This window comes from Corticium candelabrum, chromosome 7 (genome assembly GCF_963422355.1).
Source record: "Corticium candelabrum chromosome 7, ooCorCand1.1, whole genome shotgun sequence".
Taxonomy (NCBI): Eukaryota; Metazoa; Porifera; class Homoscleromorpha; order Homosclerophorida; family Plakinidae; genus Corticium; species Corticium candelabrum.
Window position 1 is genome coordinate 8,225,477 of NC_085091.1, and position 25,044 is coordinate 8,250,520.

A 25,044-nucleotide genomic window follows, 5' to 3' on the forward strand; every position below is an offset into this window, starting at 1 on the left:
CCATTTGTAATATGCACAAATGAACTATAGTGATGACGTGCGTTTGGAAATGGCCTGTTTGAACAGTGAGGTGTGATCAACACATGACATACTAAACACAAATTTGTCAGACATTCAGAGGCCACTGTCCAGGCACTCTGTAGTTTATAGACTTTTGATGTTTCTAGTAACTTGAGTGATACATGTATGTACAAGGGTTCTTGTTAGGCAAAATGCAGGTGACATAATCAGACCTTCTCCCACTTTAAATGTGGGACAGTGTCACAGGATTGTTGCTGCTAATCTTCTTGGAATGGATGGGAATATACTTACTAAAAATGTAATGTATCTGGAACACAATACTTGCAATTGGTAATTTCATCTGCACTTATGTAGTCTATGAGTATATGTATCATCATGACCCTCAGATGTTCATTTGCATGCGTGGTTGCTCCCTATGACCATTCTCTGAAAAGAGAACTACTATGAAACATCATACTATTGAGCCGATAGATGTAAAACATGTTAATCTACAAAATCTTTTTCCTACTCATATGCTCTGGTATTCGTACTGCAGAGCATAATGAGGCTAAGAAGACAAGACAAAATATGTAGAAAGTTAGGTGTTCGTCAAACGGAAAGCCAATAGTCGAGTCTATTGACCATGCATATATAGATCCTGATATTGACGGACTTGCAGCTCTGAACAAAAATGTGTTTATTTAATATTTATTCTCCAGTTGCATATTTATTAGGTTTTAGCTTTTACCTTGTGAGTGCAGTTGCAGCCACAGCCAATCCATTGACTGAGCCGACACTGGTGGGTGGAACAGAGTTGTTGATAAATAGTGCAGTCATCACGAAGCAAGCTCCAACAAATGTTCGGTATGGAACTTGTAGGATGATAAGTGAAGTCCATAGTACTATAGGACTAACAAACACATACTGAAATTGTGATTCATTTCATTGCCTATACATGTATACAGCTACAACCAAAATGTCTGACTTTATGTATCAACTTAATTAATTAACTTAATCAACATGTCTAGTAGTTCAAGTTTTGTTGTATATGCTCAAATAATGGGATAGCTAAGCGATGATGACCTAAGTGCAATGAAGAGTGTGACAGGTACAGAGACACAGATATGGCACACGTTGTTGATTGAATTGCTGTGGACGAAATAGATTCTCCACATCTGTTATCAGTCACATGTAGTAAAGGATGCAACCAATCTTCAAGTCTTGTTGATTCATTCATGAGTAAACTGTCACATAATGACATCGTGGCATGCAAACTGAGTAGTTTAAGTTGTGTATTAGTCGTTTCCAATACAGTAATCTGGTTTTTGTTATTTGTTTATTCTATCATTGTTATATCAACCATTCTTCGAGCTCTTTACTACTACATTGTTTACATAATCATCCTACATGTTTATGTCTCTTACTTTGTGACTGATGCAAGGACTGGAAATAGAGCTACAGTAAGCACAACAACTATACAGCCAGCATAGAAAACCTAAACAGAAAACACAGTGAGAATGCTGTCTTATCTACAATTACATGTAAATCTGCTAGTTTGTGAGTGGCAAAGTTCTTTGGAAAGACCATACATACAAGCACAAGATCAACAGAATAGGATTTGTGATGCAATGCTACAGCACCCACAACATACCCGTAAAGAACCAAACTTCCTTTCCAACTAGATAAACAAATGCAAGCAAATGAGCATACACCAACTTAATATAGATGTCCAGATAATGTACCTTGTGTACAAACAGTACTTGTGTTAATGCCATAAATGTAGACAGTATAGCTAACGACACTCCAATATTTCGTTCACTAAAACCAAGTCCTCCTAAACACAAGATAAAGAAAACTGACAGTCTACAAAATTGTTTGTAATGCGCATGTGCTACAGAATAACAAATACATTCCAACATCCAATAGGTCTACAAGATTTGAAACGAAGTACGAGTAGACAAAAGGTAATAGACATGAAATCATCTAAGAAAGTGATTAATTTGCTGCAAGCTGGAGGTTAGTTGAGGATTTCTTTATCAAGTTAGATACAAGAACCTGGTTTGCAAATGTGTCTTGCATTTGGTGTTGATGATGATAGCCTTTGTGCTACTAAATGAATAAAGTTCTACAATATCTAATCCAACAATGACGTGCATCCTTTACTACAACATGAGTTCGTACGATATGATGCAGATGGGAAAAGCTCTAAACATGACTTATTATCAGGCTAACAAAGAAACAGTCACCATAAGACTACCAATCATGACCACATGCACATATAATATTTATGAAACTTCAAACAAGGTTGCAACAGCATGCCATATCTATCAACTGAGCATGTGTACACATGCTCATGTACATAGACAACTAACCTCTGTATGGCTTTGTTGACAACCACAATGAATAGATTTCATCTCCACCAATTACAGCAAATGAAAAAATACAGTAGAGGAAAACTGCTTTCCTCACCTCAGATGATCTGTTGCATTACAACAATCAATTCAACTGAACTGTCAGTCATCGTCTTTTTGGTCACAACAGGTCATGCTGCATATTAAAAATTCAAGCTATTTTTCTTACTTTAGTAGTGCCCACATTTTGCTCTTCTTAAGTGCAGTGGTACTTGCCCTCTGCAGTCTAACACTTCCTCTTCTGACTCGTGTCCACAATCCAAGAGATGATGATGGCGATGATGATATTACCAATAGACTGTCTCCTTTAGCTTGACTAGCATCAATACTATCTGCTTTAGCTCTTGAACAGTCTGACAAGGCAATATCTAAAAGGATCACACAAATTAGGTAGTTCTTCATCACTCGCGTCAAGCATCTATAGTCTTACATAAAGCCATAATGCATTCATTATTTCCTGGCTTGAATTAAACTATAGTTATTACGGTCTATTGAAACAATCAGCCATATTTAAAATAGGATGCTTACACTACAGACAATACATTAGAAGTACATCACAATACTTTAGAAGTACATTGTATGGAATTGTCAGTTTAGCAAACAATTAAATAAAGCAACTAAAAACAAGCGCAAACCGTATATATATATATATATATATATATATATATATATATATATATATATATATATATATATATATATATATATATATATATATATATACGTTCATACAGATAAGACCCTCATGACAGAGAGCTGGGGTGTCAACTGCTCTATGGCTACCTCTGGTTCTCTTGCTAAAATTAGTGTAAATTGGTCAGATATTCGGCTGCAAATGTAACTGCAGTGTGTAGATGCCTATACAATCAGTTCAACATGGCGATTAACTTTGAAAAGCACAAATAATACCTATCAAACTGTTCCTTGCATGAAAAATCATAATGTAAGTAACATAGGTACAGTAAGAGCAAGTGTCAACTGACCTGTATGTTTACAGTCGAGGCTGTTTGCTGCATACATGGTTATCAAACACGTTCTAACTGTTTGTAATTGTTCAATGTCAGAAAATGCTACCATACAGTTTACATAAAACTTTTCCATCAAAGCAATAGTTTTAAATTTTACCTGTAAACTGTCTAATTAATTAATATTAATCATCAACAGTAAAGACATTAGTTAAAACAGTTGTTATTCAAAATGTGTAATTCAATAGACAAAAGCATAATTGTTCAAGATGTTGTAATGTAAACAAACCTTCATCGTCCTCATTCTCCTCTTTTTCTCTTGATTTGCTTATTAGTGATGAATTACAACTTTCATTTAATATGCCTGGCCCATCATCTTCTAGAACACTATCATCAGCCTTCACTACTGAGCCATTCTGCATGTGAGCTCTAATATTTATCTGAACATTCTCCTTTTCCACATCGTAGTGAACAGAAAGAAGTTGAGAATCACATCCTATTTGTTTGCCGTCCTTGTCATAATGACTATCTACTACATCTTCATCTTTTAAGACTTGGTAGACTGATCTATATCGTGTAAACACACACATGCAAACGTGTACATTCCAAGAGAATTGCACGTGTGTGCGTGTACTCACATGCATGCATGCAAACATGCAAGGGAGCATGAGCAAGCAATCAATTCATCTCACTTCTTGTGGCTTGTCTCTGGCAGTTTACAGTAGACAATTAGTGTTGCTGTGCCAGATAGAATAGCAATCACAAAGCATGGAAGGAAGTATGGAAAGCGTTCCAAAAATTCCCGAATAGTTCCTTTAATTAATGTACGTATTATATACAAAACTCAATCTGCAGAGAAGCTACAACACACAACGTGACATGCACTCACCATCACCATCTTCAAAAGTACCAGGATACTGACGAACTGGTTCTGCTAATGCTCCTGAGCAACAAAAATATACCCTCACAACCATCTAATTAAGACTTCAAAGTTTGCAAGAAACTCACACCTCCTAAGGCTGGTCCAACAGTCATTCCAGCACTGAATGCAAGGGTCATCACAACCATGTGCTTCGACTGTAGTACACAACGGGACTCAATTATCATGAATAGTCTACAGCACATATCACCTCAACTGTAATTTATTTGTGTATTAATCTGCTACATAGTTGACAATTTATAACATAATTAATACTTATTAAATTTAGAGCAACATAAAAGTCCTTTTCTACATAACAACCACCACTGATTATAACTAAACAAACCTGATTGGAATCATCAGACACGTCAGATACAACTGCTTTAGCTGTGCCAACAGCACCTAGATGCAAACCATTAATACATATAGTCATAAACATATCAAGGTTGCTTTCAATTACAGTCATTGCAATTGATAAATTAACAGTAAGCATGAACTAACATATCAGCATGCATCTCCAAATTAGGCTTGAGTATCCAACTTGTCATTCCTCCCCTACGGGAAGAAAGACCATGCATGTAGTGCAGTACTAAAGAGCATTTCTGATATACCCAAGTAAACCCCTCACAATACTTCATGGCAAATGTACATTAAAAAGGACTAAACATATCATGTAATGCAAACTTACCATTAGAAGCACCTGAAAAGAAGCGCATGACAAGAGCCCAACCAAGACCCGTTGCGGTGTTGGAGAAACCAAACAATAGAGTGAACAGAGTGATTCCAGCACCACTCAAGATTAGAGCTGGACGGCGCCCCTTCTTGTCAGACAAGACTCCCCAGAAATAACTATAATAAACAGCATAGAAACAAGGGAAGTTGGATAAATACAGTAACACACATACATGCACAATGACATGCACACACACACACACACACACACACACACACACACACACACACACACACACACACAATATTATATAGAACTCTCCTGTGCAGTAGTACATATACTCTTTTCACCACATATCCAATTCTGACACTAATAGAACTAACCTTCCAGCAAAACGACCCAAAAAGTATGCAGTAGCAACAAGACCAACGTAATATCCTAAAATCAAGAAAACCATTAACAAACAGACTTATACCTCTGTAACTAGCACAATTCAGCCTGCATCAACAAAGATACAGTGCAGGCTACACATTATCTAACAAAATGTCACCTATCAAGTAAACGGCATTAATCAATTTCTGTAAGTTCTTTTGGTGGTTGATGTATAGGGACCCCTTAATGACACACAAACACTAAGCAAGTTGGTTGATGTATCTAGCTGGCTGCATGGTGGTTCACTATAAATTAATTAATGACTCGTAAGTATAATTACATTGATGACAACAATGTATTGAAAGCAACATGTAGCACTGCAAATCACTATTTTAATTTCGTTTTCCAAATGTAAACGGCTAATGATCATACAGCAAATCATTCAAAATAGAAAACAACTGCCATAGCCAAGAAAATAATATCAGAATCTATAGCAAGCACAGGACAACGTATTGTCAGTAGTTCTGAAAAGATCAGTTAATGTGTTACACTAGTGACAAAGGGTACATCCATAGCTCCGGGTAACACTGCAGATTTACAATGTGACACCAGATACAAACAATGCCAAAGAAAAAATGTTGATGTAAAATTCTTATCGCTGACTACATCTGACTTTAACAAACAGCTAGCATTGAGCACTATAATAATACAACAAGCAGTGCTCAACCTTACTATTTATTCTGACCTGTTTCTTCAACGGTTATAAATTCCCCATTTACCTTGAATATCTGCACATAAGCAAAATCTGCTTGTTCCCCTGTACTAAAACAAGTTGTTGTTGATAACAGTCACTTACTCTCACCATCCATGGAAGAAATGGAAAAGACATGGTGATAGTCAGAGCAGAGCCAAACTATACATACAAAGAAACAATAGTCAAAGCTCTGCAAGAGTTTCACAACAAGCAAGCAACTGAAAATATCTTGTACACCTGGCCCTAACCTTAACCCCAACCCTAACCCTATTTAATTGATTAAGAAATAATAAATCAATGTACACACACACACACACACAGCTAACAGCCAGTGAACAATGCATATTATTCAGTACATATAAACTAACCAAAATCACTATATCTCATTTTCAATTTTCTCTTTGAAACAAAACATCTGCAGTCAGTCCTGCAAAATACTGCAGCACCATGTAACTTCAAAACCACATTGGCATTAATTAATTAATGCTAATGCTCTAGATTAAGAAATCACAAATAACTCATACTCTAGTCTCCTGTCAAGCCTTGTCCTTCTTGCTTATTCATGCAAATAAATATGTAATTACTATTAATTAAACAAACTAATAAACTCAAGTATTCAATCAATCAAATTACAACAACAACTTCCCAGTGTGTCTTAATAATTGACTGCTGTTACACTCATTATGACAAATGCAGGCCTGCTACACTGTACTGATAAATAACAGCATACCACTTCACTACTCTGCTTATAGCACGTGGCCTTCACGTGAGTCTTTCACAATCACAAAAGCTTAACACATTGCTATCATATATCACCTAATAGACCCTCTGTGGCTAAATTACAATAGGTCCATTTAGTTCTTGGCCAAAAACAAAAACTTAAGAGAATAGGTATAGCCTACTCTAAAACTACTACTCTGGAACGTTAATTAACTAACATGCTAGGGCTAGGAGGTTATGAGCATCCTAGCTAGCAGTAACGTCACAATAATAAACAATAGATAAACGTAGTAAGATACAAATGACAATTATTCAAACGTTGGAAAGGCTTCTAACATTATTTTGCATTGTGTCTACACGATTCTGCAGCATATCAACATTTCTAATTAATTAATCGGATTGTTCTGTCAAAACTATATTATTCTAACGCTTGTAATGTGAGATACGAGACTGTAGTACAGTCATCTGTTTCATGTCACATACTAACGCTTTACCATAATCGTGAATGTAAGGAGAATGACTTTCCAGTTGACGGCAGTGCTAGCGCTAGCCTGCTTTCCATGATAGGACTCCTTTTCAGCGTCTACTGACATCGAATCGTCTACGATCTTGTGCGAACGACCATTAACCTTGCCTGACTGATGCAATTACCGATTAGTATTGCTCGCTATCGCTACAGACTCCCAAATACGGGAACTTTGACATGATGAGGCATTTAGCGCACGCTAGATATCTACCAAGCCTGTGGAGCTCAGGGTTGCTCCTAGGCCTTGCAGCTATAGCTGGCAGTGAGGCATACAGTCAGAACACGTTTTGGATTTCAACACAGTACTATCTGCCAACATCATGACCAGTAAGTAGAAGTGTGCTGCAGCCTCTTGGCTATAGATACCTAAATATCTAGATAGCTATAGGTGCAAAATCATTACATGCTAACTATTGTAAATTATCGTTTAGGTGCGGACGTTATACCTCCCAGTTATGATGACGTGACGAAAAGTGCGGATGAAAGTGAAAACGAGAGTGGAAATGCTAATGAGGCTGTAGGTATGTCTTGCACTGCAAATTGTCGCTAGGCGTGTTTAATTGATATCAACTAGTAGATTACATTACTGTTAAAACGTTTTTAAAATAAACATTGTGACACAGCTTCTAATTATAGTAGACAGGGCTGGGCGTGGGAAAAAGTGTACGGCCTAACGCGCGTTAAGTGGGCATAGTTCTACAAAACAAGCACGTGCTAAGTAGTTTTAGTAGACCTAATTTCAACAATTAGAACACTGAAAACTTGCCAAATAATCTTAGTTAACGCGTTATGACTCTTAGTCTAAAACCTCTGAATATCGAGTAACATGTCAAATATTTGTGTATGCGGCATGGTGCAGTAGAATATATATTCGTTATTTAATCACCTACCTCTAAACTTGAAGTATACGCTAATGGACGACTGACGGAAGTCCATTTTTGAAGTGGCCGATGCTCTTCCGACATCCCAGGTAGATACTATAATGTATCCATTGTACAGGAAGTTGCACCTGGTCAAAATGAAGTGGTACGTATACTAGCATTGCCTCGTGTTCCATTTCAGTGCTTTTCGTGTAGTTTATACCAGAATGTTGTGAATCAAGTTGAATTGATGCGTCAATATTTGTTTAACAGACGTTTATGTTTGTAGTGTTATGTCCATGGTGAACTGATGAATCTAAAATGCTTTGGCTTCAGTAATTTGTATCTGTTTCTTCTTCTAGAGGCACCTCCTTCCTATTACTCTTTGTTTCCAAGTAGCCTGAGTCCGAACAACATTGGCCGGCAAGTGAGGCGTGGTATTAGCTCAGGAGGCGATGGTGAAGACTCATCTGGATCTGGAAATAGAGCTACTAGTGTTGCAAAGATCTCTGGATGTCTAGGTAATGACTAGTGTTTTGTGCGTAATTTGAGTTTATTATGATGATGTTGTCGCAGGCTTCGTAGTTACTTTCATATTTGGTTTTCCCATTGCAATGATTACTATTGGTGAGTTGTTACTGTAGATATGGCAATTCATAGAGTTGGGCAACTTTATTATTTATTCCAAATGTATGTTGTAGTAGTAGCAGTGTAAAGAGGTGCCAAATTTACGAGAGTAGTAACGTAGGGGTACTATTTTTCAATCATCTCAGAGCATGAATTACTATAGCCTCGAATTTCCAGACCAGAGAGCACACGAAGCGTTCGAACTTTAGCCTGGACCAAAACGATACTAAAATGATTTTGGAAGTACTTATGAAAAGTGATGCTAAATGGTAGTCTAACAGCGTAGGATCGTTTTACCTAGATCAACGTATCATTTGTAAATGCCATGAGATCTCACAAACAAAGAAGAGACGTCTGCTACGACTTTTTGATTCTTCGGCAGACTGCTAGCTAGTCTAACCGCTTGACTGGCGAGACTACCGCTCGACCAGTTGTCAAAGGTGATGGTCTAGCGACACTGCTGTGCATGTCTTGTCACCGCAAGCTTGAAAATATCGAAGAACTGAAGCTGAAACTAAAACTAAGATGTGTGCATGCACCAGAGTCATCATCACGGCTCTAGCGTATACTTAGCCGCCCACGAGGATTTCACATGTGTGCAATCAGCGTTAGTGCACTTAGCATAACCAATTATTGCTAAACCAATCAGAATTTACAATCGACACTCCGGTTGTAAGGAGCTGATTGGCTTAGAAGGCTATTTCCGAAATTATGTTAGTATCGACTTGGTCCAGACTAATTCGCGTGCTTCACGCGCTCTCTGGTCTGGAAGTTCGAGGCTAGAATTACTATTTGAGCATGGGGTTGTTTTAACTCTTTTCGACAGAGAACATACTGGTACAGTACCTCCAAGCATTGGACAATACAGTTCAAGTGCAGTAAGGTGGCTCTATTGCTACCAATGAACATGCAGCAACAAGTATATTACAAGTACCAGGAATTTCAGAAACAGTGCCCAATGCAGCAATACGGAAAATGAGATTTTTTTGTGGAAGAAAATCCGTTCTCAATGAGTGCCCCGGCATTTCGTAGGAAACTCTGGAAATTGGCAGATTGACTTGCATACTGTACTACAGAATAGGCAAGTGTGAGGCCCATCTTGCAATGCCCTGCATAGATACTTAGTCTATAAACTTAGGAGTGCGACGAGATCTGACTGCCCTCCTACTCTTCTTGTCAGGCATTTCTTTAGAGGTTCCTTCTTTAATCCACAGTGTAAGACTGCTGTCTGGTTGCCAAACCTGTACGTACACTGTAATATAGTAACACATGTTTGTAATACAGCCTCGAAATATCAACCAACTTTGGGCTGTGACATCTTATCATGCATCGCAATCTTGATTCTCATTAACAGCCCATGAGCTGCAAATGAGAACAGTTTCCAAGAAATCGCCCACTGGGCGGTCTTTTGGCTGGGTGCTGTTTCGGAAATTCCTGGTATACAAGCTGCCATATTCTAAACAGCTGCAGTGACCACGTCGCTTGCCTTGGAGCTCCAAGATTGTTGCGCAGATGAAAATGTGCAGACATTTGTTCAGCACGTTGCTGCTTTTAGCGACTCATGGGCTACTGTTTGAGCATGGGTTACTTAGTACTCGTGGAAATACGGTATATCCTTTTGTAAGGTTTAATAATGTAACAGTGCATTGCAAGCATAAGGTTACAATGATGGAAACATTGATATTGTTTCAAAATTATTGCACTTTGTGTTTGTGAGTTAATAGCATATGGTTGCACAATATTTGTTTACATGTTGGCTGAAAGGAGAGTTTTGACTAAACGAGTTGTATGAGAGACAGTTAATATTCTGCACATTATTGTACCTACCATGTCATTCACGGTGTATAGTTCTGTAGGTTAATACAGCAGGTGTTATATTTACAACATCAGTTATTATGGCAGTCAGCTGAGGACATAGTAGAGCTGCATAACATGTCAAGTTTTTTAATTAATGCAGCGTTTTTAAATGGACGGGTGGATCGATGGCGTTTTCTGTTTCCGTAAACTTGTTAACTGTATTCGAATATGTAAGTTAACTTACATACAGTGGATGTCTTTGGCCAGCTCCAAGAGGACAGTAAGTACAGACTCACTGAGTCAGTGAGTTATCGTAGAGCACAGAGGCCTTAGCTGGGAATAGGTAAGGTAATATCATGAAACGGAAGTGCGCGTGCGTGTGTGTGTCGGGGACACATATTCATGCAAACTGTAAAGGTTTGATTTTACAGATAACACTGCCGATGGTGTTCTTCCTCACAGAGACATTTTATTAAAAGCCAGTCTTCTAGCCATGTTTCTAATGGCCAGCAAACTGAAAAATTATAGTTCATAAAACTCAAAAGTACCAACAACTATAGTGTGGAATTGTTAATTTGCACAGAATTTTGTGCTGGCTGGTTCGTATTCTTTCCTCCTTCTGCACTGACTTACAAACTATTTCCTGCCACTATCTACTGCTCAGGTGTTGGGAATGTAGGTTTATGCATTATTACATTATGTACCGGTACTGGTACGAATTAGCTTTACTACAAATGTATATACCAGTACTACAGTATAACCTGAAGGTATGTGCCAAACTAGTGCTTGACAAGTGGCAAAGCAGTTGACATTAGTGTTTGTTTGTTGCAGGCTCTCTTAATGTTGGTGAGTGTAGAATCGAATCTCAACTGCCCATCTGGCTGATTGTGATGGGTGTATTTCAGTTGTTGGAAGGATCATGCCGTCTGTGTTATCATACGTCTCGACAAGAGTCAGATGACAATGAATTGTCAAAGGACCCCGTCGTTCTTTTCTTAGTAGTTTGGTTCATTGTGGGAAATGTGTTTGTCTTCAAAAACTGGACTGAGTAAGACAACGTAGTTATATTCAGGTTTGTATTGTATTTCATGTTGTTTGTTTTTGCAGCTACACTCCAATCAAATTGAATGGTACGATGATTAATGAAAACTATTGTGATCAATTAACTATGAGGTTTGCATTTTGGACAATCGTTTCGTACTATATCATCTGTGGTGTCGTGTGTGTCTGCGTTTGTGGAGCTGTTTGGTCTAAAAGCAACTCAGACTCGGACTGAACTAATAATTATTATTACCAGTTTAGCTGTGCAGCATTCTTTCTAAGCTTTGCAGTTTATTAAGTAGTTGGTGTGTCATATCAGTGCATTTAGTGTAAGGATTAGTTTTGTAGATAATTGCTATTGAGTGGTAGATATCATCAATTTTGTATGTAAATTTACCTACAGTATTGGACCTAAATATCTTTCAGCTAATGAAATACAGAAATTTGATCATAAAGCAACAGATCAGAGCACCCGAGTTGACAATAAAGACTGCATCCTTCCTGTGTTATGAGTAATTTATCTAACGAATCACAAGTCTTTGTCAGCAACTATGGAATCGAGGCTACTCTGATATGGAAATATACATGCGTGGACTGTTATTGGTTAAATTTATAGCTCGACTTCTACAGGCTCTAACCTCAGGTGATGTTGAAAGCAAACTGACCTAATCTACCTCTTGCATATATGTACTGTCAATATAGAAAAGATAGTGTTTATGGATAAATTGTCACTGAGTATGTAGGTGGCCAGAGAAGGTAGAACGCTAGCATGCGTTAAAGGCACACCCATAAGCAAAATTTGGTCTTCTCTAGACGTTGTTTGCTTTGTTTCTGTGCTGCTGTATGTCTGGATGTACTCTAAATAATGACTGATAAGAGCTGCTTTTGTGAATTTATGTTTACATGTGGACTTCACATGGTTACGCTGTCAGTGGTTTACAATGTTCCGTCTTTCCGTGGTTCTACGACCTTTGTTCTTCATTGTCTGTGTGAGACAGGATGAGTCATTATAGAATGCTGTATTGTAAGTTTTCCTAAGTTATCCTACTGTTTTCGGTGAGTAACGACCACAACTCTGAAAGCTAGCGAGCGTTAAAGGAACGCCCACAGGCAAATTTGGCTTTTAGCTAGCAAGGCAGTCAAATCGTAACGGTAACTACAGTCAGACAGTCTCCAACTGGTAATAAACCTTATTCTAACCCTGTACAGCCCCTATTTTGTTCACTGGGTACTACTTGTGTACATTCTGAACCTGTGCTAGCAGCCCTATTTAGTTCACGCACATTTCTTCCTCTCTACTCACGTTTTCGTGTTTCTTTTCTCCTAGCAAATGTGCTCTAGACACAACAAACTAATAGAGAAAAGTAAACTTGTTCTGGGCAGCAAGTTGCCTATTCTGTCCATTTTCACGCAAACAAAATATTACCAACAAAATAGGGGCTGCTCTAGCAGTTTTGTTCCTATTTTGTTCACAGCCCCTATTTTGTTCACAATTAAGACCTATTACGGTCACAGCCCCTATTTTGTTTACAAGATGTAGCAGTGTTCATGCACAGCCCCTATTTTCTTCACAGCTCCTATTTTGCAATTGTTCACAGCCCCTATTTTTTCACAGCCCTTCTACATTTGTAGTCATCCACACACTACATGCCTATACCTATAGATATACTCACACTGTACATGCACGTATAATTAGCTACATGCCTATACGTGCATGTACAAATGCCCGGTTGACTTTAGAGGGCTCAAGTGGATCTAGGAGGTGACCCAACAGGGGCACTCCTATACCCTTTTGAGACCAAAAGTACAGGGAGAAGAATCAAACAGTTAGGAATTTCCAGTTTCTTGGTGGTATTTTCACCCGATGAGTACAAACTGGTAGTCATGTGTCAGTACCGGATCTCCATTATATTCAATTTTTGCAACGCTTCCAAGCTGGAAAAAGTTTTGACAATTTTGTTATAACTAATTAAATAATTAATTTTTTGTGCGCTTAACTAGTCTATAGATAGGACTGACTGGTATATGCACGCATCCATGCACTAGAAGAATTGACAAAGACAATTAATTAACTAGAGCAAGGAAAACCGGCGAATGAGCCTGCCTAACACTTGAGCTAGATAGATACCATACACTTGTGTTTAGCCAAGAGTTAATTGCTGTGAGTACTTCATACGATACAGAAAAATGCAGTTGTTCTAAACGTCACCTAAAAGGTTGATCAATTAATTTAATAACAAAATGCCTTTTGTCCACTAGATTCAAATTCATATTACATGGACATGATATGACTCATGCATACGTAAAGCCTTGGTATCTCGATGTTTGATTAGAGAGATTCGTATTTAAGTAAAGTCTACAACATTTAAGATCACAGCTATATACAAATGATGGGCTATAGCCCTGTCTAACCCATGCCACGCTACGCCCCTGGGCACGCCCACATTCTTCTGACAGAAATCATAAAATTAGTACGTGTCATGATGATTGCCTTTAGCAGTGCGAAAATTTGCAGCCACAACAGTAACAGCGTGCTGATTTGAGGCGTCTAAATATACGTAGGAAAGCCAAAACCATGCAATTAGTCAATCGCCTTAAATAGTCTCCCCGTAACGGGGACTCCATTTCCCGGAACTATACACTGTACTTTGTTGAGGGGCTGTGAAGAAAATAGGGGCTGTGCATGAGATCTTGTGAACAAGCTGTGAACAAATTAGGGGCTGTGAACACAATAGGTCTTGCAAACAATTAAAATAGGGGCTGTGAACAAAATAGGGGCTGAGAGAGCAGCCCCTATGTTGTTCATGGGTACTATTTTGTTCGCGTGAAAATCAACACATTAGGCAACTTGCCGTCCAGAAAAAGGTTACTTTTCTCTATTTCTATGTAGTTAGTTTGCCGTGTCTAGAGCACATTTGCTTCGAGAAAAGAAATTTGTGACACGGAAACGCGAATAGAGAGGAAGAAATGTGCGTGAACAAAATAGGGGCTGCTACAACTGGTTCAGAATGCGTAAACAAAATAGTGCCCGGTGAACAAAATAGGAGCAAATATGACCAAAATAGGGACAAATATGAACAAAATAGGAGCTGTACAAGCCCTATTAGGATTCTGACAGTGACTAATGTTCACACTTCCTACCTGTAAAGCAGTCACCTACGGTACACTTACAAGATAGTACGAGTTTCACGTATTCTGCTTGACCCTATAGAGCAAAATCCTAGGAGTTACGAAAGGTGGCAATGCTAATCTGTCAAGTAGGCATGGTCGAATGAATCCGTCGAATGCCGCTTCTACTTCCCCACTTTGGCTGATTACGCCAGGCAAACGTGTGTAAGCGTTGCTTCCACCACGGGAAAGCAAGAAAGTTCATAATAAAGAGAGTCACAAACACTCAAGAGGATATCCGGATGTTGCACTCACAGTGGCTCAAGGCAGATTGAAGTAGGCACATGGTTCAAATACAGGGCTTAGAAGGTGCTTATTGGCTGAATAACAAGACTGCCCAGGTAGCGCTGCACTAGCTTTCTACCTCCTGGGAGGTGGCCAAACTTGATGGCAAGATGGCCATAATTCTGTCCCTGCAATACTGCTACTTTTCAGCTATGAGCCATCAGAAATGGAAGTTTGTAAAAGTCGTGTGTGTGTGTGTGTGTGTGTGTGTGTGTGTGTGTGTGTGTGTGTGTGTGTGTGTGTGTGTGTGTGTGGCTGGATGGGTGGATGGCTGGCTGAGTGGCTATGTTGCTTAAAATGTGTTATGCTTCCAGGGAAGTTAAAATGGTTTGATCAGGGAGCACTATTCCTGTCTGGTTGTTCATAGCAACCACAGACAATAGACAGCCAGCCAAACACAAAATCCCTTGAACAGTCTAATTCATGTTTGGTCTTGTTGGAAATGAACAGAAACTTACCCATATCTATTGATTAAAGATCTCATTACTTGGTAATTACAGACTCTTTTAGTGGTGTTATGGAATTTGTGGTCACATGAATCGAAAGTCGCTTTGTGCAACAGATTTTACAAGTAGCATGCTTGGAAGCAAACTGACATCTAAATCCATAATACTTCATGACAAGTTGATGATTTCTTTGGAGGGTTTCTAGGTGTGGAGGCAAGGGTGTGATAACAGCTTCAGATACTACATGTAATGCTAACCTCAATGAGGTGTGTTTTCCAATTAAATTGTGCATGTTTATATGCTGTAGTAACCAGTTGTGTAGACTTAATTGCCACTCTTCCTACAATTGTTTCATATCTGAAGAGTGTTACTCCTTGAATACACAACTACATACAGTGCTGCCTCCACTACATACTGTGTCTTGACATATTGTTGGGTAAATTCATTAACATCAGGCGATAAAGAATGACATTGTAGTTGAAAATCTCTGTTACTGCTACCGATTGCTAATGACAAGGAGGAAGTCCTCACCATATATCTGGGTCACCCATCAATCAGTATCACCGCCATCAAATTAAACTGTAGTCTCAGCTGAGACACATTTCTACACAAGATAGTTAAAACATTGTAACTAAGTTTCATAAAGTAACAACAGATTGTACATCAAACAAAATAATAGAACTTGCCTTCAGTCTCGATTCTTGAAAGCTCACTCTAAGAGATGAGTAGCGATTAATACCTCTTTGACTGCCAGCTGCAGCCATAGCAAATTTTGAACTGTTACGCCTGAAGCTGGTAGGATCAAGACTAATGCTGCTGCTTAGAGGGCGTTGAAGAGTTTTCTGATAAAGGAAACAATGCAGACATACAATGAAATTTAAACATTTGACCAGATCAACACACCCTTTTTGCAACTAGCGTCTCTGCAGACTTCCACTGCCAAGGCAGCTTGTATATATTATGAGCATCATTTTTTCCTTTCCGCCTTGACTGTGAAGATGAACCACGCATCCACCTTTCTTTGCTGTAACCCTGAAACGTTAAATGAAGTAACAATTTAAGTCAATACACAACCATCTGATTCTAACAGCTGTAGTGTCAGTAGCACTGATTATTTCTGGCTGGGCATCTGTGCAAGGCGTGAACATAAGTGAATGATCAGTCTTCTGCATGATGACGACAATATCATCTGGGCTTGCCCGCAAATTTGCAGAAGACCAGCACTTGTGTACAAGAGAACAGCTGCAAAATACCCAATACAGATTATCATCTGGTCACAAACTGAGTAAGAGAAATAGATTACAATTCGGCTGGGCATGATGGGGGAAGATCAATTCTTAGACCATTAGGAACTTTCTCCACCACCTCATGATTAGAATAGCCTTGATATGGAAAGCCACCCATAGTAATGATTTCATACAGAAGAACACCAAAACTCCACACGTCACTCGCAAAAGTGAATAAACCATCGCACAATGACTCAGGTGCCATCCAACGAATAGGTAAGAGCCCTGAACCAATTAATAAGACTACATGACTAGTGGCTCTATGTTTACAAGACATCTGCCCTTACCCATTTTGCTGTATCTGTAGTAATCAGTTCCATCTCCAACCTCTCGTGTCATTCCAAAGTCTCCTAGCTTTGTTAATCTATTCAATGTCACCAAACAGTTTCTTGATGCAATGTCTCTGTAACATTAAGAATTAATGTAATCAAACAATAACATTGTTAAATACGTTTCTAAAGAGCAGTAAAATGACGCTATGAATGTGAAAGGCCATTAAAAGCAATACTATTTACAACATAGTGCTTGGCAAGTTCTCACTTGTTACATTATTTAAGTGTATTGATGATACTACGTCGTAATCTAGACTACCTAGAAAGTCTGGGAAACAAGGCTTGTGAGTAATGCTTCCAATCACAGTATGTTTCAATCATCGCCCCAATGGCATTGTCAACGATTTTCTTCACCTTGCAGTCAATGGAGACACACAATCTGACAGGTGCACAATGTACAATCTGCTTCTTATGTCCCGCTGCTAGTCACAAATTCAATGCTGAAAAGCCACCTTGCAGTGCAATCATTATTGTTCAAATAAATGCCATCCCAACTGCTTTTTACTCACCCTATCATGTGTAGAATACTGTACATTAATTCTCTATTGACTAACATCAAGAATTCTCTACATTTTTAAGTTCCCGTAGACGCACAATCTTTCATTCCTCAATCACAATAGATTTTAAATAGCAGTATCACCAGACAATTATATAGATCTTAATTTTTGTTCTTGATAAATTAAGCAAAAGAAACGTGTAATGAAGCATAATACACTGTGCATATGTTCCTTACCTGTGAATGAGCTGCCTTGAGTGCAAATACTGGACACCTCTTACAACATCAGTTGCTATGTTGTACAAGTCCTCTGACTGTAAACTGTGCTAGAATATCATACACACAGCAAAAGTTTAATGTGAAAAATGTACACTCAATGAACTAGTTTAATATACCCTGTGTGACAACAGGTATGACTTCAAGTCTCCATAAACCATCAGCTCCATCACAATACAAATAGGTTCATCCTTAGTGCAGACACCCAATAGTGACACTATGTTGTCGTTCTTCAACTGCTTCATAGTTTGAGCTTCTTCCAAAAAAACTAACTGCAGAAAGCACAATCATTAACGACTCTATATACCCTCAACTCTACACAATTTGCACAGGTTTAAGAGTGAATTTGTACACTATAAGCATGAGGTCCAAACTATATTAGAGAATTGTTTATAATCTCTTCGCCATGCACAAGACACCTAGTATGGTAAAAGATTTATTGGTTCCTCTTGCTAAAATTGTTGACCTATTCATAGCTGTTTACAGCTCAGCGCTTGCTTGGTTGTGCAGAAACAAAGTTGATTTTGATGTTAATTTATTAAATACTTTTCAAATCAAAGTGCACAACATATACGTTTGTCGCATGTTTGCTAGTGTATTTGCTGGTTGCTACGATGTTTCCATTTATACAACCCCTCAGCATTACATTGCTGTGCAGCTCCTTTCCCCACATGACAGTCATCCTATCATCAAACCATGTGACATGTTATCGTTTCCCTACCATACATTAACTTAGTACCAGATAAACAATAGAGCTTATAGTCTTACATGACTACAACATAAAATCAGTAGTGTGGGTCTACCAAACAAACCACAACTACATACTGAATATACATGTATTGGTTATCGTATGATGGCGTGCTATATGGCTTTTACCAGCATGAGGGGCAGGGCTATAACCCTGCTCCAAGTGCCAGTAACAGCCATGTAGCATGCTAATCGTACAATAAATTATTTATACCATGATCACATGATGTGTAAGTATCGTGACAGTGTGATAAGAACCGGAAGTAACTTATTGCACACTTGCCATGCAATATGTCTTAGCACCACCTCAATATGAGCTTGTGACTGGTCGCACATCACGTGACCATGGCATTTATATATTTGCTATGTTAATGAATATAGTATTATACCTTTTCCTCGGCATCTGCTTCTGGCCTGAGTGTCTTTATTGCTATTGGAGTTCTGTCCTCACCATCCACTACCCCAACACCTTCCCCTCCATACACGGCTCCAAAGCAACCTTCACCCAGCTTACGATTTAACTTCAATTTGGTTCGAGGAATTTCAAACTCATCCAAAAACAACAAGGTAGACCGTCGTGTCATTCCATGATCAAAGAGCCCTAATTCTAGCATCCTCTTTTTGGTTAATGCATACTTTCTACGATAGCTTTATCAAGAAATCGAAACAAACGCAAACATGATACTGCAAGCGCATTAAAGGCATTTAATAGAATTTCATACATCATGAATAGAATGATCAAGATGAAAAAGACAACAGCAAATGCTGAAATAAGGAATGCTAATATTACACGTACATCATGAGTGAAACAGAAGAAATCAAAGTACCTGCAGAAGAAACCAGAGCAACTGCATATGCACACCCGTCTAGCCATGCTGCAAGCGCATCAAGTCTGTTACAATGATATGTCTCTTCAATAACATATAATCACACACAATTAATTACATTTAACACAGAAGTAAGTATCTGTACATCTTACGAAACGCCTGACTCCCATCTGGCACTTTCTTCCCACAAAACTTATCCCAGTTAATGTTTTGATGAGGATTCATTTGCACATGTCGAGGGGTAATGTTGTAATAACCAATGTCTTTAAAGTCATCATTTACAAACTGGCTTATTACAGATAAAGTTGTTCTTCGAGTGTTGCTTTCAAAATCAACATACCCTGATATTCCATGAAACTGAACTTCCTTAGACATAATGTCCTTTAGTCTCAAACTGCAAAAATAACACACATACATGCACATGAATACACATTATGGACATAGATACAGTATAGAGGTACGTCCATGCATGCACACATGACAGCGACAGTAAGAGGAAATCAACATATAGTCAAAGAAACAATATACGTCACTTTCAACGGTGTTGTCATTTCACTCAATAATTATTATAAACACGTGTGTGCATGCATGTGTGTGTGTGTGTGTGTGTGTGTGTGTGTGTGTGTGTGTGTGTGTGTGTGTGTGTGTGTGTGTGTGTGTGTGTGTGTGTGTGTGTGTAAACGTGTTCAAGCTGCTGAAGTCAAGAGACAGTGTTGTAAGCAACAACGACAACAACATTCAACCATCTACCATCAATCCATCTCTACAGTGTCCAACGTGTTACCTATCTTGCAGCTCGAAAGCAGGCCTCGTGTGTCACAAATCCAACATAAGAGACATTGAAGGTGTCATCACCAAAAAAAGCGGTGAACATACCATCATATATTGGATTGCCTGTACAAACCATGGATCGCCAATACAAACCATGCATACCTGACCCTAACCTTAACCTTGACTCTAACCCTAATGAAAGGGAGCACTAACAGTGCTGAACCCTAGGCGGGAAATTGACCCCTTTCCAGTTCCGGGTACTTTGGTTGTACAGTAGAATTAGCAATGTGCTTCCAAACGCACTGCAAAGCAGGAAACTTGTCTAAGCGTGTGTTCCTAGAACACCCAAAGGTTGATTTTAGCCTCATCAATGAGGCACAGGTGTACTACTCCAATAGCAACAACGTCTAGGGTTTAACAACACCAAACAGTTGCTGCACATGTATACTGGCGTACTGTACTTGCAAGCATGCACAAATTAACCACGTGCACGTCACTAAAATTTTAGATCCCAAAACTTAGTTATACTGTACCAGTGAATGCACGTTATACATTCCAAATTAAAGTTGTCTACCTGGTCGTTTCCGTCAAGTCGAGTCGGAATTTCCATCCAGTCGCTACTTGTGGTGAGACAACTACTATAACCCTCGCTACGCCTAGGGTTAAAAACTAGAAATCCACAGTTTGTCCATATCCACGCTTTGCACAACACACACACACACACACACACACACACACACACACACACACACACACACACACACACACACACACACACACACACACACACACACACAGAAGGCATATGTAAGATTGTATCCCATCAAAGTAGCCAAAGACAGTGAGAAGGTCGTCACTGATTACAGTGCATTGACATTCCATCATCATATGCAAGAAGTAAAAAGTCAACTACTGGGTGTATTCAAACACAATCTGATTTTCTACCTTGCTTTGTCGTTGTCCACATTAATAAAATCGAGTCTATTCCCATCTTCAAGATACTGATCCAAAGCAATGGCCCATGTTATCATAGCGTCATATGTGTATGTAGCATAGTCTCCTCGAACTAACACCTCTTCTTCTTTTAGTTTTTTCTTTTCCTTCAGTTCATTCTCATATTTCTACAGCAAATCACATCACATCACACACTCACTGATGCATAAATCTAACTGTATTACTTTCAGATATGATACATAATCAGATTTCCATTGGCCCACTGTTGTCATCCCACCTGCAATCAGGCTGCTGTTTTGTTCTGAAGTGTAAAACTGGTTTTTCACCGCGAAATAGCCATCAATGGCCTCTTTTACGTCCTCTGGTGTGCAATTTGTTAGATTAATTTCATGTCTACATGAGCCTCCCTTATACCAATCAAAGTCGTACCAACCTGGTAGCACCCACACATAAGCCTTGCCAGATAAACATCTTGTCAGACCCTATAATTACATGCAATTGCTACAAGACGCAATGATATTTACCAAAAGATAACAAACTTGGTGTTTGGCTTCACACATTAAAGAAAGAGCATCACTCTCAATCACATTTGCAATGATGATTCTTATATCTTTGTCTTTCAGCTGTTTTACAACTGCACTTGAATTCCACTTTTCACCACTAGGGTAAGAATTAATCAGTGTTACTTCTTTCGAATCAAAAAAGGTATCATCCGCTATGTCCTTCCAAAAAGTCTCAACTGAAAATTCGAAATAATCACTTTGGACAATAACAGCGAAACGTTTCCATTCATTCGCTTTCATGAAATCCAACTGAGCCCGCTGGATGTGCTTTGCTTGTGGTGCTATTGTCAAGAAGTAAGGATAGTTTGTGCTACTTGCCAATTCAGAAGCCTCAGCTCCATACGAAAGGCTGATCAAATGATAATGTTTTGTTGACAATTTACTGATTGGTATTGCTGAACTAGAGCAACCAGGACCAATAAAACCAACCATCTGTTGCTTTTCACTTTCTAGTAGTATGCTCTCCATAAAAGAGCGTACTCCTTCAGCCAGGTTGCACTGTCCATCAAAGTACTTAACTGACAGCTGGTAACGTGTCCTATTATTGTTGATGGAATCCCTTGCCATTTCAACTGCAGGACGAATGTTGTGACCTTGGCACCATGTGTCTCCACCAAAAGGTAGAATGACACTCAGTGTAATGTTTTCTTTGTCTATATATCAATCACACACAATCAATCATCAGCCTTGACAATTATAAGTTAAGTCCTTAATTTTTGTGACATTTAATTATGCATTCATTTGTTAGTAAATTACAAAATTTGAAAAGCAAACATGTACAGATATAGACAATCAAACCGATATCACCACCACACTATCACAAGCAAATTACAAGCAAGAAGTAGTTTAGATGCCTATGCATCAAACTGTTTAAGTAATATAAGTATCTCACATCATTTCACATTAGAGTCTACACAGCCTCTGCAGACTTGATGTAGTAAACTAGCTAAATTGCACCAACTCCATGCAGTCACTGTAATAAATGACTGAACATGTAATAAAGTCACAAGAGTGACTGTAGTAACTGCTGGTATACACACATCTTCTGGACTGCATGTATATGTGTCGTAGCTACAGAGCAGGAGTTCCTGTATAGAGTGATTACTGCATAAGCCCACTGTCATCCATTTAGTTTACCAATAAAGCCTGAGTTTTCTTGTGCATAACCATACACGTAGCCTCTATCTAAATCTGGCAAAAAATGTTTGTAATGACCAATAGTTTTAGTTGATAATGCGTGTGAAAGTGTATGCTTTTGTCAGCCACAATACTAACATTTCTAGTTTCCACTACCAAAATGTTTTGATCCAGAAGAGGTAGCTATTGCCTCAACAGTAAACACACAGTAACAAAGGAATTCAGAGATGATAATATAGCAACCATGCACTCACATGCAATCACGTGGAAAACATTTATCTGTGTAAGATGAGCTCCTGCATGAACACGCTAATTATTTTTAGACCCTATGCATAAGACTGCCACTCTAGGAGGAAGTCTAAGGGAAGTCCAGGGGGTTAGGAAGTCTATCTCCACAGGCTCTCAATACATTTGCCGTGATAGTGACTACCATAAGTGACACAAATGTTTAAAATTTCTTTCAGTTTGTAGTTTGATTATAGCTAAGAGAAAATTTATGTAATGATAATTAAGTACATTGAATGTATACAGTTTTTAAACCAGGGTGAAGCTTAGTAACAGTTTCTAACGCCTTGAAGAGAACAATATGTGCTGTATCTATAGATAAGTAGGCAATCAGAGGAAATAGAATTTAATAACCACGCCCATTTCCCACTTTTCTCTGACTTCTTCTCTACAAAATGCTGCATCAGCATATATCTACACATCCTGCTCGTGGGAATCTTTGTAGTTTGGTGTCCAGACCTATAAATAGTAGAGTTGCTTGCTTACCGTAGCTATAGACGTATTCTGGAAGCCTTTGGCTTACAAAACTTCTAGATTTACAGTAGCCTAGACTAGATGTTCCTACCTATGAATTAGGCTGCATGGCATGCATGCAGTCTTGATCTCTAGCATCCATGCTCAACTGAACTCACTTACCTACGAGCTAGCTATATCTAAACCAACATATGAAAGTGAGTGAGGGTAGCCACTCTCGGTAAAACATGCAACTGGTAGACTAACCTGCAGCTGGAATAGCAGTAGATCTGGAAATAGTAAAACATGAAAAAGAACTGAAGAATGTAACCTGCAGTAACAGCTTGAACAACCCACGTACAGGCATCCTTACTAGGGCGACAACTGAGAGAAGCAACGGTAGTGCAGCGAGTATAATTCGGCTGATGTATTTCCGGTAACCGGTTGCTGCTCCGCCAATCAGAGCAACTAAAAACACCCTACTGGGTGGAACTGTTACTGTCACGCATTGCATAAAAACAACCAAGTGGCTAGAGAGCCGGTACCGGTCCCGGAAGCGGAGGACTTGGAGTGCCGGTGTCACGATAAAAAGTGTCCCCCTACAAAGTGTCCCCCTACAAAAAGTGTCCCCCTACAAAAAGTGTCCCCCTACAAAAAGTGTCCCCCTACAAAAAGTGTCCCCCTACAAAAAGTGTCCCCCTACAAAAAGTGTCCCCCTACAAAAAGTGTCCCCCTACAAAAAGTGTCCCCCTACAAAAAGTGTCCCCCTACAAAAAGTGTCCCCCTACAAAAAGTGTCCCCCTACAAAAAGTGTCCCCCTACAAAAAGTGTCCCCCTACAAAAGTGTCCCCCTACAAAAAGTGTCCCCCTACAAAAAGTGTCCCCCTACAAAAGTGTCCCCCTACAAAAGTGTCCCCCCTACAAAAAGTGTCCCCCTACAAAAAGTGTCCCCCTACAAAAAGTGTCCCCCTACAAAAAGTGTCCCCCCCCGGACACAATTTGTCGGCAGTACGTGACAAATACCGTCCGCCTGCAAAACGTGTCCCCCATGAAAAATTGTGTAGTGGACGTGAACTACCAAATGAGTGAGTGTTTTGATGACATTTGATGCTATAACGTCTGTGTCTGCGCACACACGCGCTTGGTGTGGTGGTGTGTGTGTGTGTGTGTGTGTGTGTGTGTGTGTGTGTGTGTGTGTGTGTGTGTGTGTGTGTGTGTGTGTGTAAATTGTTCAAGTTTAGTAAAAATAAAGGTTACTGGTATACCATTCTATTACCATTTTCCAAGACATCCTAGTAATACCTATATACTAGTACTCTGTGCAACCTGTTAGGGGCTCATGAAGACTTCAGA

General features: G+C 39.0%; 3 protein-coding genes across 4 annotated transcripts; 1 reads left to right on the forward strand and 2 right to left on the reverse strand.

Moving 5' to 3' along the window:
• Positions 1 to 360: 360 nt before the first annotated feature.
• On the reverse strand, positions 361 to 7,496 carry LOC134182061 (uncharacterized). Its single transcript, XM_062649386.1, has 17 exons — positions 7,309 to 7,496; positions 6,197 to 6,253; positions 6,086 to 6,128; positions 5,352 to 5,406; positions 4,984 to 5,144; positions 4,642 to 4,697; positions 4,387 to 4,453; positions 4,266 to 4,319; positions 4,069 to 4,189; positions 3,666 to 3,943; positions 2,581 to 2,779; positions 2,373 to 2,479; positions 1,743 to 1,834; positions 1,652 to 1,678; positions 1,425 to 1,495; positions 749 to 910; positions 361 to 681 (listed from the first exon to the last, which is right to left on the reverse strand). Exons 1-17 carry the CDS (start codon positions 7,405 to 7,407, stop codon positions 510 to 512), a joined length of 1,821 nt encoding a protein of 606 aa, XP_062505370.1. The 5' UTR covers positions 7,408 to 7,496; the 3' UTR covers positions 361 to 509.
• Positions 7,497 to 7,538: 42 nt separating this feature from the next.
• Positions 7,539 to 12,119, forward strand: LOC134182652 (transmembrane protein 272-like). 2 transcript variants are annotated; one of them, XM_062650086.1, is made up of 6 exons: positions 7,539 to 7,667; positions 7,772 to 7,861; positions 8,563 to 8,721; positions 8,777 to 8,827; positions 11,456 to 11,672; positions 11,732 to 12,119. In XM_062650086.1, the coding sequence occupies exons 1-6, from the start codon at positions 7,661 to 7,663 to the stop codon at positions 11,898 to 11,900; spliced, it is 693 nt and encodes a 230-aa protein (XP_062506070.1). In that variant the 5' UTR covers positions 7,539 to 7,660; the 3' UTR covers positions 11,901 to 12,119. The 2 variants fall into 2 exon arrangements, with proteins under 2 accessions (XP_062506070.1, XP_062506071.1); XM_062650087.1 differs by lacking the exon at positions 8,777 to 8,827.
• Positions 12,120 to 15,923: 3,804 nt separating this feature from the next.
• On the reverse strand, positions 15,924 to 24,058 carry LOC134181823 (uncharacterized). The gene is made up of 16 exons (XM_062649092.1): positions 23,959 to 24,058; positions 21,793 to 22,469; positions 21,478 to 21,735; positions 21,245 to 21,420; positions 19,681 to 19,922; positions 19,529 to 19,612; positions 19,424 to 19,466; positions 19,091 to 19,349; positions 18,074 to 18,226; positions 17,916 to 18,004; positions 17,138 to 17,253; positions 16,868 to 17,075; positions 16,653 to 16,806; positions 16,468 to 16,596; positions 16,251 to 16,406; positions 15,924 to 16,168 (listed from the first exon to the last, which is right to left on the reverse strand). Exons 1-16 carry the CDS (start codon positions 24,056 to 24,058, stop codon positions 16,139 to 16,141), a joined length of 2,874 nt encoding a protein of 957 aa, XP_062505076.1. The 3' UTR covers positions 15,924 to 16,138.
• Between the last annotated feature and the right edge of the window lie 986 nt (positions 24,059 to 25,044).